Source organism: Ailuropoda melanoleuca, chromosome 10 (genome assembly GCF_002007445.2).
Source record: "Ailuropoda melanoleuca isolate Jingjing chromosome 10, ASM200744v2, whole genome shotgun sequence".
Lineage (NCBI taxonomy): Eukaryota > Metazoa > Chordata > Mammalia > Carnivora > Ursidae > Ailuropoda > Ailuropoda melanoleuca.
This window is the reverse complement of record NC_048227.1, coordinates 17,066,325-17,077,732: the sequence shown is the minus strand read 5'-3', so window position 1 is coordinate 17,077,732 and position 11,408 is coordinate 17,066,325. Positions and strand designations below refer to the sequence as shown.

Genomic DNA, 11,408 nt, shown 5'->3' with positions numbered 1-11,408 from the left:
CCCCCCCCCGCATTATCTCTAGGCAGCGGCAGCAGCAGCGAGCCTCCCAGTATCTCTCTGATCCCCCAAATTTCCGGTTCCCCAAAGACAACTCAGGATGTGGGGAGGGAGGGGCAGGGAGAGGAGGAGGGAGACAGAGAACAAGAGAGAGATCACAGAGAGAGACAGAGAGCCACAGAGAGACAGAGAGACAGGGCAGAGAGACAGAGGAGAGATAGCGCTTCCAAGACAGATGCGCCACAGAGGGAGGCGGGCAGAGATGGGGAGACACAGGTGGAGAGCCAGAAACGGGAGGGGGGCCCCAGAGACACAGACCCAAAGGGAGACATGAAGGGAGGCCAAGAGCCTGAGAGGGAGGCAAAACTGAAAGTGGCAAGTGGGAGAGGGAGCCCGTCGGTGTTGGGGTGGGAGGCACGAGGTGTTGGAGGCATCCGGAAACAGAAAGGAAACTGGTGAGTGTGGGAGCCAGGTGGGAGAGGGTGAGGAAAGCTCAGAGGCCCCCTCGGGTGCACAGGGAGGCAGCCGGGGACAGGGACCCAGACATGTAGGCCAGAGGGGCCCCAGGGGAAGCAGACCAGAGGCCCCACTCTCCCCTCTTTCTTGGAGCCCCCACGGGGCTGCAGATGCCCCAAGCGTCCACCCACTGGGCTCATGAAGCCCTGTGTCCCCGAGAAAAGGGACTGTGATCAGACCCAGCCCTGGAGCCCCCGCAGCTCTGGAGCCAGCCGCCGCTGTAGACGTCCGGCTGCGTGCGCTCTGAGGGAATCAGCTGCCCACCCTGACTGAGGCCTGTGGACAGACCTGGTGGGCACAGAAGTAGCCTTTGGGGGCAGGGGTTGCCTGGCTGCTCGGGGGACGGAGCGCCAACACCCTGCTCGGCCTGGCCACCTGCCCTCTGTGAGCCTCAGCTTCCTCGTTTGTCCAAGGGTGGTCATGAGAAGAACGTACTCAGGGTCACAGCGAGGACCAAGTACATGTGAAGTGCGTGGCGCGCGGGGCATATGTAAGGGCCTGGAGGTGGCCTGTCGAAGGTCAAGGTCGCTCCTCAGCATCCTGTCTCGATGAGTCAGGGCCCTTTCATTTGCAAATGACAGAAACCCAGCTGGAGCTGAGCCAAGTGTGGGAAGGGTGTTAATAAACTCAAGTAACTGAACAGTTCTTGGGTGGAGCCAGTTTCAGGCACAAATGGATCCAGGACCTCAACCCACATTCCCAAGAACTTTTCTCCCCGACGTGGCACTGCTCACCTCTGTGCTGCCTTCTCTCTCGGGTGCCCTTCCCGTGGTGGCCTCTGGCAGCTCCAGGTTCCTGTCCGCCCTGTTGACTGGTCCCAGAAGACAGAGAGAGAGAGCGCGCGCGCAAAACAGCGCCTTATTCCCCGGAGTTCTGGCAAAAGTCCCTGTGCAGAGCACAATTTACTCTCTGTGGAATTTCTCTTTTGGTTTGCCTCTTTGTTTTCTCCCTTTGCACTAACTTTTCACCAGAACATAGCCTCCCTCCCCTGACCCCAAAGTAGGCTGTGCTTCCCTAAATAACTTTGGAATGTGCTGTGTGACCTTAAGCAAATCACTTAACCTCCCTGAACCTGTTTTCTTTTCTGCAAGAAAGGTTCCTCATACCTTATACAGACAGGAGCGTAGTGAGGCTCACTGAAATAATGAGCGTGGCACGCAGTAAGTGTGGAACAAGGGCCTCTCAACAGCCGTCCTCCTTTCTACCAGCAGTAGTCCCTCAGCTTGGGAGCCTTCCCATCTCCGGTCCAGAATTGGGGATGGCGCATACGACACAGCCCTAAGTCAGTCAGCACACGGCATTCTCCTGGGCAAAGACCGGTTCAGACAGTCCTGTGCCCCGAGCCAGGACAGTTAGAGTCGTGTAGGGCTTCTGCTGGAGGTGCTCGGACATCTTGCCCCCAGGCTGGGAACCCAGGAGCACGTGGTGTCTGGGGTGCTGGAACTGTCACGTGACCACACAAGGGGCGCCTACCAATGGAGGCATTAAAGAAAGGAGGGCTGAAGAGAAACTAGAAGATGGCGATAATATTCAGGCCTCTGACTCCAGCTACACCTAATCGTTCCCAACCTTCTCAGCAACCAGGGAGACCAACTTTCTACTTCCGGGGACACCTTTTGGGGCTATGGCCCTCAGAATGAAAAGGTTCCACAGTTGAGGTCCAACATCCTCGAAGGTCCCCAAAGTTCAGAAATCCAGTGGCAGAGTCGGGACTAAAACGAAGGCTCCTCACTTGTGTTCTGGTGTGCTTGCCACCAAACGTGGTCCCTGTTCTGGAATCATTGCTCATCAGCTCCAAGACTAAGAATTCCAAGTAAATAAGGCAAAAGTAAGGAAAACCTGGAGAGATTTCCCCCGCGGGGATTGAGGCGGGAGGAAAATGGGATGCAGGGCACGCACGAGGGTGGGGTGCCTGGGACAGATGGGTCACCTGCCTTAAAGTGTCCTCCCGGGTGTCTCCGAGAGGCAGTTAGAAGAGGTGGAGGGTATGGGGCGCCTGGGTGGCACAGCGGTTAAGCGTCTGCCTTCGGCTCAGGGCGTGATCCCGGCGTTGTGGGATCGAGCCCCACGTCAGGCTCCTCTGCTATGAGCCTGCTTCTTCCTCTCCCATTCCCCCTGCTTGTGTTCCCTCTCTCGCTGGCTATCTCTATCAAATAAATAAATAAAATCTTTAAAAAAAAAAAAAAGAGGTGGAGGGTGAGGGAAAAGGTGAGTCTGGAGTTTTCTCACGTGGGTTGCTAGGGTCTCATCATTAGACCAGGGTAGGCTGATTGTGGTTGTGATTTGGTGGAAATGATAGCAGCCATGGTTATGTTAGAAACCTTCCTCCTGTACGTGACAGAAAGCCTGGCTTAAATTAGCCTAAGCAAAAAAAAAAAAAAAAAAAAAAAAAAAAATGTCGATTGGCTCTTCAAGTAATGGCTTCAGAAAAACTGATCTGGGTGCTTTGAGGGGCTATCAGAGCTCAACCTTTCTATTTCCATTTCTGTCCCCTGCTTTCTTCTGTGCTGCCTTCCTTCACAGGAAGGCGTTCTCCAAGCAGAAGCGTGCAAACCCTACAAGTGAGGACCTCCCCGGTGGCCCCACACCCAGGGCACAAAGAGCTTCTCTTTGCCAGGAATTCCTCCCAAAGTCTCAGGAACGTGTCTCATTGGCCTGAATTGGGTCACATGTTCCAGTATCGACCAATTACAGGGCCAGGAGGTGCGCAACAACAGTTGGCCATCCTTGGTCACGTGCACATCCAAGCCTGCAGCGCCACGCAGCCGCAGGAACATTTCCAAAGCAAATCCGATGGCGGCGCCACCGTTGGAAGAAGGAATGGATGCTAGGAAGGTGAAAACAAAACAAAAAAAATGTTAAAAGGTGGTCTGCAGATTGCTAATAATAACTTTTTTTTTCGTGAGGTCAAATAAGGTCAGGAAATACCAGATTAGGCAAAGAAAAAGCAGATATTTTATCCCAGGCCCTCTCCCGAGCCATTAACTTACCACTGCGCATGTCGTCTCTGCAAGGGTGTAGAAAGAACGCTGCTTTTCCCAGGCGCCCCCGACCACACAATTCTTTCTTGAGAAGCCTCCCCCAGGACTCAGGGGCCACGAGATGCATTTTGGGAAAAACAACACGAGACACCACAAAGAGCCCAAGCAGTCACTGTCCGTGTGTCCTTCCGTTTCGCGGGGGCACTGGCCTGAGCGGCTCCTGGCACCTGTCTTCCTTTGCTCAAGGCTTGCTTCGGCCACCGGAAGCCGGAAGTTCTGGAGAATTGGGTGGGGACTACTGGGCAGAGACGTGGAAATACCCCCGCCACCTCCCCAGGACGGCAGGGCCCACACTCACACGCTCCTCACCCACACGCACCGCGCTGGCTCCCAGCTGTCTCAGGACCGTGCCCCAGGGCCCAGTAGTAACCGGCTTCATAATGCACCCTTGTTGGACGCCTTCTTTTTCCCGTCTCACTCCCCGACTCCCACGCCAGTGTTTTGGGACCACCTCCCAAATGAGCTACTTGCACTAGGACTCTCACCTCAAGGAGTGCCTCTGAGAGAACCTAAATCAAAAGTGTTGTTGCCTACCGACGGCTTCTAGAAGCACCCAGATGTCCCTCCCAGCAATTCCAGAGAACACTCGCTTATCACTACACCGACCTTTCCAACAACAGACTTAAAAAAAAAAAAAATCTATTTCGCTCCCCAGCTTCCAGGGGAAGCTCTTAGGGATTCTTTCCACCGGCCACCCCAGTGGGCTCAAATACCCCAGGCCCAGCCCTATAGACCTCATTGCATTGGATCTCTCTGTCATGCCTGGCTCGACTGGTGAAAGAAAAGCCACATGTTCTTGCTGGTCCAAGAAGCAAAAATGGCAAGCTGCTTCATGCTTCAGGGAATGCCCCTACCCCCAATGCGCCAAGGAAAGGACCAGAATCACCTTGGATTTCCCCATGCCTCACAATGCAGGGCCATCACCACACCCCTTGCTTCGACCTCCCAAGCATCTCATTCTACCATGTCTGTCCATTGTCCCTCCTTCTTTAGCCAGCCTACCACCACCTTTCACATAGATACTCCCAACAGCCTCCTCTCTGCTCCCACCTCAGGGCCTTTGCACATGCTGCTCCTGAGGCTGGAACACCATTGCAACTCGCCGACTTGGCACAGACAGATCCATACTCTCAGCCTGTTTACTGTCTTTTAAAACTGCCCTGACACCACCCCCCATTCCCTTCTTGGGCCTCGGCCTCTCTTATTATGAAATCACTCAGATATGCAAACACTTAAGAGAATCATGTATCAAACACTTGCGAACCCAACCCTGCTTAAGAATTAGACAGTACACTTATCACTGAGGCCTTCCTGAATGCCTTCCCAACCATTCCCCACACTCTGCCGCATGGTTGCCTCTCCCCTGAACTAGGTATTCCTCGTTGCTTTGCCTATCTTGCACATGTGTGTATCCCTGAACCATATATACCCGTTTTCATGCTTTCAACTTTATATAAATAAATCAACTTGTTTTCCTTTTCTCACTCCATATTCTCTAGGTGATGTTTATCCGTGCTGACAGGTGCTGCCCCAGTGCATTCATTCTTACCTGCTGGGGAGCGCCCACCCGCGGTGTGACAGGCTACCAGTGCTCCACGCACTGTCCGGGTGATGGCCTCTGTCCGCCATCGCCCACCGCCACCACCATCACAAGGCCACCCCAGCCTCTGGTACTCGCCCCCTTAGCCCGCGGGCTATTTGCTCAGAGTTTATACCCAGGAATTTGCTAGGTAAAGGGATACACCACCTTCAGCCTTACTGATGTTGCTAGATTGCTCTCCAAGGTGCTTGTACCAACATCCTTTTTTGATAGATTTTCTGTTCCTCAGCCCAGGGACAAACGTGCCTCTTCCCTCGTCTGTGTCCTCCAAATAAACTCTGACTGTTGACGTCCAGCCTGTCCAGCCCTTTCCCCGGAGCCTCCCTCCCCGACTTCTCCAGTCGGGCCTCTTACAAGCCTCCCTTGGAGAGCAGCCGGCACTTTGGACAACAGCCAGAGCAAGGACGTTGGCAGCAGGGACTCCAGGGGCCAAGAGCTGCGGATGCAATCCCAGATTTACCACTTTGGCTGTGTGCCTTTGGGCACATCGCTTCTCCTCTCTGGGCCCGTTTCCCCACCTGCGAATGGGGATACCCCCAGTCAACCGACCACAGGGGAATGGCAGTGATTAAATGAGATAAGCACGGAGACAAGATAAGTTGTCACTATTGCCTTTGAAGCCCACAGAAGACGCCGACAACTCTGCGTCACTCTTGGCTACTTTGTGTATGCAACAGAAACCCCAAGTCAAGCCGGTTGAAGACAACTGGGAATTTATTGGTCCACGTAACTGGGAAGCCGGAGGGGGTGTCTCGTTTCAGCTGTGACTGGATGCAGGAATTTGGACACCATCAGGAAGCTGGCCCTGTCCGTCTCTGGGCCATTCTGTCCTCCACACGGCCTTCAATCTCGGGCAGCCTCTCCAACAGGGGCTCAAGGAAGAGACTCTTCCAGTTTACCAATGGCCATGAACGAGAGTTTCGCCTTCCAGACACTTCCTGCCCAAATCCCAGGGCCGGTCCTCAGGGGCCCAGGTTAGGTTACGTGCCCAGACCAGAGCCAGTCACAGTGACCACGGCATCGCCCAGAAGCTGCTCAAAGTGCGGTTCTCGGAACAGAGCTGTCGGAAGGCCCTGGTAGCTCCTGTGAAGTGCACACGCCCAGGCCCCATCCCAGACCTACTCATTCGGAATCTGCATTTTAGCAAGACCTCCAAGGGAGTCATCTGCACACCAAGGTCGGAAAAGGCTGCACTGCACATTACCTTTCAGCTGCCCTGGCGTCCAGTCCGCCCCCTTCCTTTAAAGATGGAGAAACTGAGGGCCAGCGGGAAGCGGTCTTGCTAGGTGTCCACTTCGCACCGGGGCTCCCCCAGGCCCTGCCCTCCCATCCCAGCCATTGTCTGCCACAGCCGTGGACTGTCTTATGGGGGGTGCATCAAAGCCCAGGAGTGGCAGCCTGGGTCGGACTTGCCTCGCGCCGAGGTGCCACAGCCATGTCCCTGCCACCATCCAGCCACTCCCAGTACCTGGTCAGGACCGTCGGGAGCACGGCAGCCCCGGGGAGGATGGAGACCCCAGACGCACACACAGGCTCGTGCACACACACGCAATCTCACACAGGTGCTCGGGCAAGGCACCCCCCTCATGCAGACTCCCATCCACTGGGCCCCCCAAAAGGCAAGAGCGCTACAGACCACGTCAGCCTTTATTCAACTGCAGAATAGGGCTGGGCCAGGGTAGTCCATTCTCAGGCTGCGTCAGAAGGTGCAGTGTCGGGGGCACACAGACTGGACCCCAAAGTGACAATAAGTTAGGGGGGAGGTTCTCAGACAGCTCTCCGGCTGGAGTCAGGGCAGGGTGCCACGTGGGGCCCCCAGGGCCCTGCCGGCTGCCCGGCTCGGGGGTTCCCAGGCGAGGCTAGTTCCAAAACAGGCATGGCCTCACGCTGAAACAACAGGGCAGGGGGAGGGAGGGGTCACAAAGTCAGGAGGTCAGCAGGGGTCAGACGGGCCCCAAAGGAGTCGGAGGACAGGGCTGAGGGGGGCAGGGCGGGGCGGCCGGGGCCTCTCACCGGACCCTCAGTGAAGCCCCTGCAGATTCTCATAATCTGGAGCTCCCTCTTCCTCTTCGTCGTCCTCATCCTCCACCTTCTGGGAGTTCAGGATGGCTGGGAGGGGAGGGAGGGAGGTCTTCGGCTCACAGACGGCCCCCCCTTCCCCAGGCGGGCTCCCCGAGCTTCTGCCGCCGCACCCCCCCCCGGCCCACCCCTCCCCCAGCCCAGCACACACCAGGCTGGGTCCTAGCCATGGGCGGCAGCTCCTGGGACACGTTCACATACTCCCGGCTCCCATCTGCAGGGGGCAGAGCAGAAGGGGGGACGGCCACGTGCAGGGTGAGAGAGCAGGACACTCCGGAAGACTGCCACAGCAGGGTGAGGCAGGGAAGGGGGACCCCGGTGGGCAGCGGCCACTCACCCAGAGACACGTTGGCACTCTCCTCACTCTCGGCGACGTTCACGTAATCCTCCCCCGACTCCACTGCAGGAGAAGCAGGGCCCCCAGCCCCGTCACCCAGAGCCCCGAGCGCAGACCCCCACAGCATCCCAGATAGACTTCTGAGCCCCAGACCCCTACCCGCAGATCCCAGAGGCCACCCCACAGTCAGCCCCCAGGGGCGGGGGCACAGAGGCCTTGGTGACAAGGAGAAGTAGGGCATCTTGGCCAGAGCGGATGAGAGAAAGTGGAACTGTGGCAGAGGGCGGATGGCAGACACCAGCATGGCCCCCAGGCTGGGGACAGGGATGGAGAGCAGCTCAGCGGTGAGGCTCTGGGCGGCACCGTGTGCAGACGATGCTCACAGCCACTTCCCCCACTGGTGCTGCCAGCCAAGCCTGCCCCGAACCCCCACTCTCGTCTCAGTGCCTTCCAGCCCCTGTCGCCATCAGCGCCATCTTGTCCTTTTATGGGGACTTGTTGCTCCACGAGGCCGGGGACAAGGCAGGCTTTGGAGCCAGAGGGCCCAGGTTCAAACCCAGCTCCGGCACGAACAGTCGTGTAACCCCACACGAAATACCCAGCCTCTCTGGGCCTCAGTGTTCTCATCAGTGAAAGGGGGCGAGTGGCGGCACCTGCCTCCCAGGACTGTTGTGAGAACTGAAGCAGAGAACATCGAACCAGGCCTGTCCACAGTAAGTGGCGCCAAGTGTCTGTTAAATAAAGGACCCTCCTGTCGTACGATCAGGACAACCGAGGCACTGGAGGGCAAGAGCTGGGCCCAACAGCACCTGCGAATCGTGGGGTTTAATAATTTTTTAACACACGAAACACTCTTAGGAGGGCAGGTAGGAGGCTCCCGACGCCGTTAGCTCTTGTCCCCCGAGCTGTCTGATCAGAGGTGCCCAGTGAACACGGGCGGGGAGGGAGGGGGTGAGGGACGATGAACCCGAAAGAAAAGAAGCACCAGCACAGACGGCGAGCTGCCCATCGAGCTGGCAGATGACAGCCAGCATGGAACAGGTGCGGAGAACGAGGAGCGTGACGGGAAACCAGGCGCGGAAGGCAGCCTCTAACAGGCAGCATGAGACCAACACGAAGGGAGAAAAGCAGCTCAAAGGAAACCGAAATGATGCCGGAAGCAGAAGAAAACTTCCAAAAAACCACCCCCCGCAGAAGATAAGCGATAATCAATAGCTTTAGAGAGTTCCAAGCCAAGATGGCCTCCGTGAAACAAAACAGGAGGCAACAAGAAAGGATCGCAAGAGACCAAGAAAGAGCCTCTAGATGGGAGAGACAAAAGAAGAGCGTCTGAGAAGAGAATGAGGTCGAAGAAAGCGCGCAGGCAATAAAAGGGAGAGACAACGAAATAGGAAAGAGGACAGGAAAAGTAAGGAAATCAGAGGATCAGAGCAGAAGTCCACCCTGAGGGATAGGTGTTCTAGAAAGGGAGAACGTGGAGGGGCAGCGAGCATCAGAGAAACCGCAGGAGAGGGAAGCACGGAGGGGCCGCGGCCCAGAGAGTCAGGAATGGCCAACTCACTGGAGAAGGCGCTGTCTCGGAGGCCGGGGTTGCTGGGCACGGGAGCCGGTGCGACAGCAGTGCTGGTGGTCGGCGTGCTGTCAGGAAGCACCTCCCTGAGGGGCAGTCGGGGGGCGGGTGAGTGAGGCCCCCCGGGCCGCCCCCCCCCCCCCGCCCCAGCTGGCCACTCACAGGTAGCCCTCGTTATGATAATCCTCCTCGTCCTCGTCGTCGTCCTCACAGACGGGCTCTGGGGTGACGACACAGCGATCAGCAGGGCCCGGGCCAGGCCCCAGCCTCCCTGCCACCAGGGCACCTGGGGCCCCAGACGTACCCTCATTCTCGTAGCTCGCCACACTGTTGGCTTCGGGGAGAGAGCGAGAGGGAAGCTGAGTCAGCTCAGACGGGATCTATCCTCTGCTCAGCCCCAGCCCTCTGAGCCCCGGCCCCATACTTACCCCCATCTGAGTCCTGCCGGGAAGATGGCATGCGGTGGGGCTGTGGGGACCTCCTGGGAGTCAAAGGCCAGAGGTCATGCTGGGGTGGGGCTCTGGGGCAAGAGGGCTTGCAACTGGGAAAGAGACCCCCAACCTACAGAGGTGGGGAGTAAAGAGGGGAATTCGGAAGGGAGGATGCTACTTACGGGATAGGGAGCAGGTCCGGCTGGCTCAGGGGTGGATAGGAGGTAACAGGTGCGTAGGAGGTGGCTGACGGCCAGGGCACGACCGTGGCTGAGGACACAAGACCAAGCTCAAGGAATGAGTCCGGACAACTTGCCCCTGTCCTCGGGGAGGCGTCGATGGACAGACTAACCCCGTGAACCCTCCCATGCCCTGGACAGGCCCGAGGACACCCATCTCCCTCCCTGTCCCCAGCTCAGGTCAAAGCCATGTGGGCAGCCACTGGGGGTGACCTGAACAAAGGCACATGTCCTCTCACACGCCAGGGGACCCTCTCCCCTACACCCGAGGGAGAGGGCCCTCCAGGTACTCACGAGGCCGTTTGAGCACGATGCTTGGGGTCAAGCTGGCAGGAGAGACACAGCTTGGTCAGGGGCAGGAGAAGCCCCCACTCCCATCCCAGTCCCCAGGGCCACACAGGGTAGAGAGGGAGCCACACGGGACCCACGAGCAACTCACCTATCAGAGGCACCAGTGTCGTAAGAGCCTGGGGAAGAGAAGTCGGTGAGGCAGGAAGAGGGGTGGCGAGGGGAGAGGGTGGGAGTGTGGGGCAGAGTTAGGGACAGCTAAGATGGAGTGGGGGGTCCGGGAGGGCCGGCGATCCCTGCAGGTGCGTTCTGGCCCCAGCACCTGGTTGCCGGGCAACCCCCACTCACCTGGCATCTCCCGGCAGCGCACGCACAGCGCCACAGCCAGCAGAGGCAGCAGCAGGAGGCCCAGCACATAGGGGATCAGGACGACCACCTCCATCTGCGGGAGAGAGCTTGGACCAGGCCGAGCTGCCCGCCGCACACCCTCAAGGGCCAAGCTGCCACAGGGTGAGGGCTGGGCCGGCAGGGGTGCGAGAGCTGAGTGGGCACCAGCCTGGAAGCCTGAGGGGGGGCAGCTGCGCCCTCCTGGGGCCCTCCCTGGGCCCCCTCCCCTTGCTGGGCAGCGTGAAGGTCAGCACTGGCTGGGGAAGACCCGGGATCCCAGGGCAGTCCGGCCGGGGTCCGGGTCAGAGTCTGGGGCGCCAGTCACCCCAGCGCAGCCCGTGCGCCCCAGCCCTACCTGCCCCTCGGCTAGGCGCCTGTCTCTCCTCCGCGCCTGCCCGTCTGCGGCAGGAAGCTGTGGTGAGCCCCGGGCGAGGGCAGGAAATCATCGGGCTCAGCCGGCTGCACCCGCCCCCTTCCCACCCCCACCCAGCCGGTGGGGAGGAGGAGGAGGAAGAGGCCTGAGGAGCCAGCCCCAGGCCCTCAAGGTGGGTTGGCCAGCCTTGGGGACAAGGAGCAACTCCCACCAGGAGAAGGAGGGCGAGACACTTACAGGCCAGCCAACAGCCACAGGCTCCACAGCCATGGCCCAAGGGGGCAGCCCCGAGGGAAGCCTGCCCCTGGAATTCTGAGGGGCACGGGGCAGTGCCCACCCCACCTTACCCTGGCCGGCCAGCCAAGAGGGGCGGGCTCTAGGGGAACCATGGCGTGACTCACGGTCACACTGAGTTAGCTCATTCCACACTCTTGTTCGCCCGGCACAGGAGGGCAGGGATTTGCCCAAGGTCCCGCAGGAGTTACCCCGCAACCCTAGGCGTCTTGGGGCTAGGCAGGGGGCATCCCCTGCGGCCTACCAGTCAGAGGTC

At 58.7% G+C, this 11,408-nt stretch overlaps 1 protein-coding gene across 4 annotated transcripts; it reads right to left on the bottom strand.

Moving 5' to 3' along the window:
- Positions 1–5,850: 5,850 nt before the first annotated feature.
- LAT (linker for activation of T cells) lies at positions 5,851–11,306 on the bottom strand. 4 transcript variants are annotated; one of them, XM_002927340.4, is made up of 12 exons: positions 10,447–11,306; positions 10,250–10,277; positions 10,105–10,136; positions 9,754–9,841; positions 9,569–9,621; positions 9,445–9,474; positions 9,303–9,360; positions 9,132–9,226; positions 7,571–7,633; positions 7,385–7,447; positions 7,168–7,263; positions 5,851–7,041 (listed from the first exon to the last, which is right to left on the bottom strand). In XM_002927340.4, the coding sequence occupies exons 1-11, from the start codon at positions 10,538–10,540 to the stop codon at positions 7,175–7,177; spliced, it is 693 nt and encodes a 230-aa protein (XP_002927386.2). In that variant the 5' UTR covers positions 10,541–11,306; the 3' UTR covers positions 5,851–7,041; positions 7,168–7,174. The 4 variants fall into 4 exon arrangements, with proteins under 4 accessions (XP_002927386.2, XP_019663604.2, XP_034526098.1 ...); XM_019808045.2 differs by having other exon boundaries at positions 9,303–9,474; positions 10,447–10,540; positions 10,841–11,306; XM_034670207.1 differs by having other exon boundaries at positions 9,303–9,474.
- Positions 11,307–11,408: the final 102 nt, after the last annotated feature.

Excerpts from the sequence above, each read along its gene's own strand:
- LAT (XM_034670207.1), bottom strand. The coding sequence starts at position 10,540 with ATGGAGGTGGTCGTCCTGATCCCCTATGTGCTGGGCCTCCTGCTGCTG. Across the intron at positions 10,278-10,446 it reads GCGCTGCCGGGAGATGCCAG|GCTCTTACGACACTGGTGCC; the intron begins GTGAGTGGGGGT and ends TCTCTTCCCCAG. Across the intron at positions 9,842-10,104 it reads CATCGTGCTCAAACGGCCTC|CCACGGTCGTGCCCTGGCCG; the intron begins GTGAGTACCTGG and ends TTGTGTCCTCAG.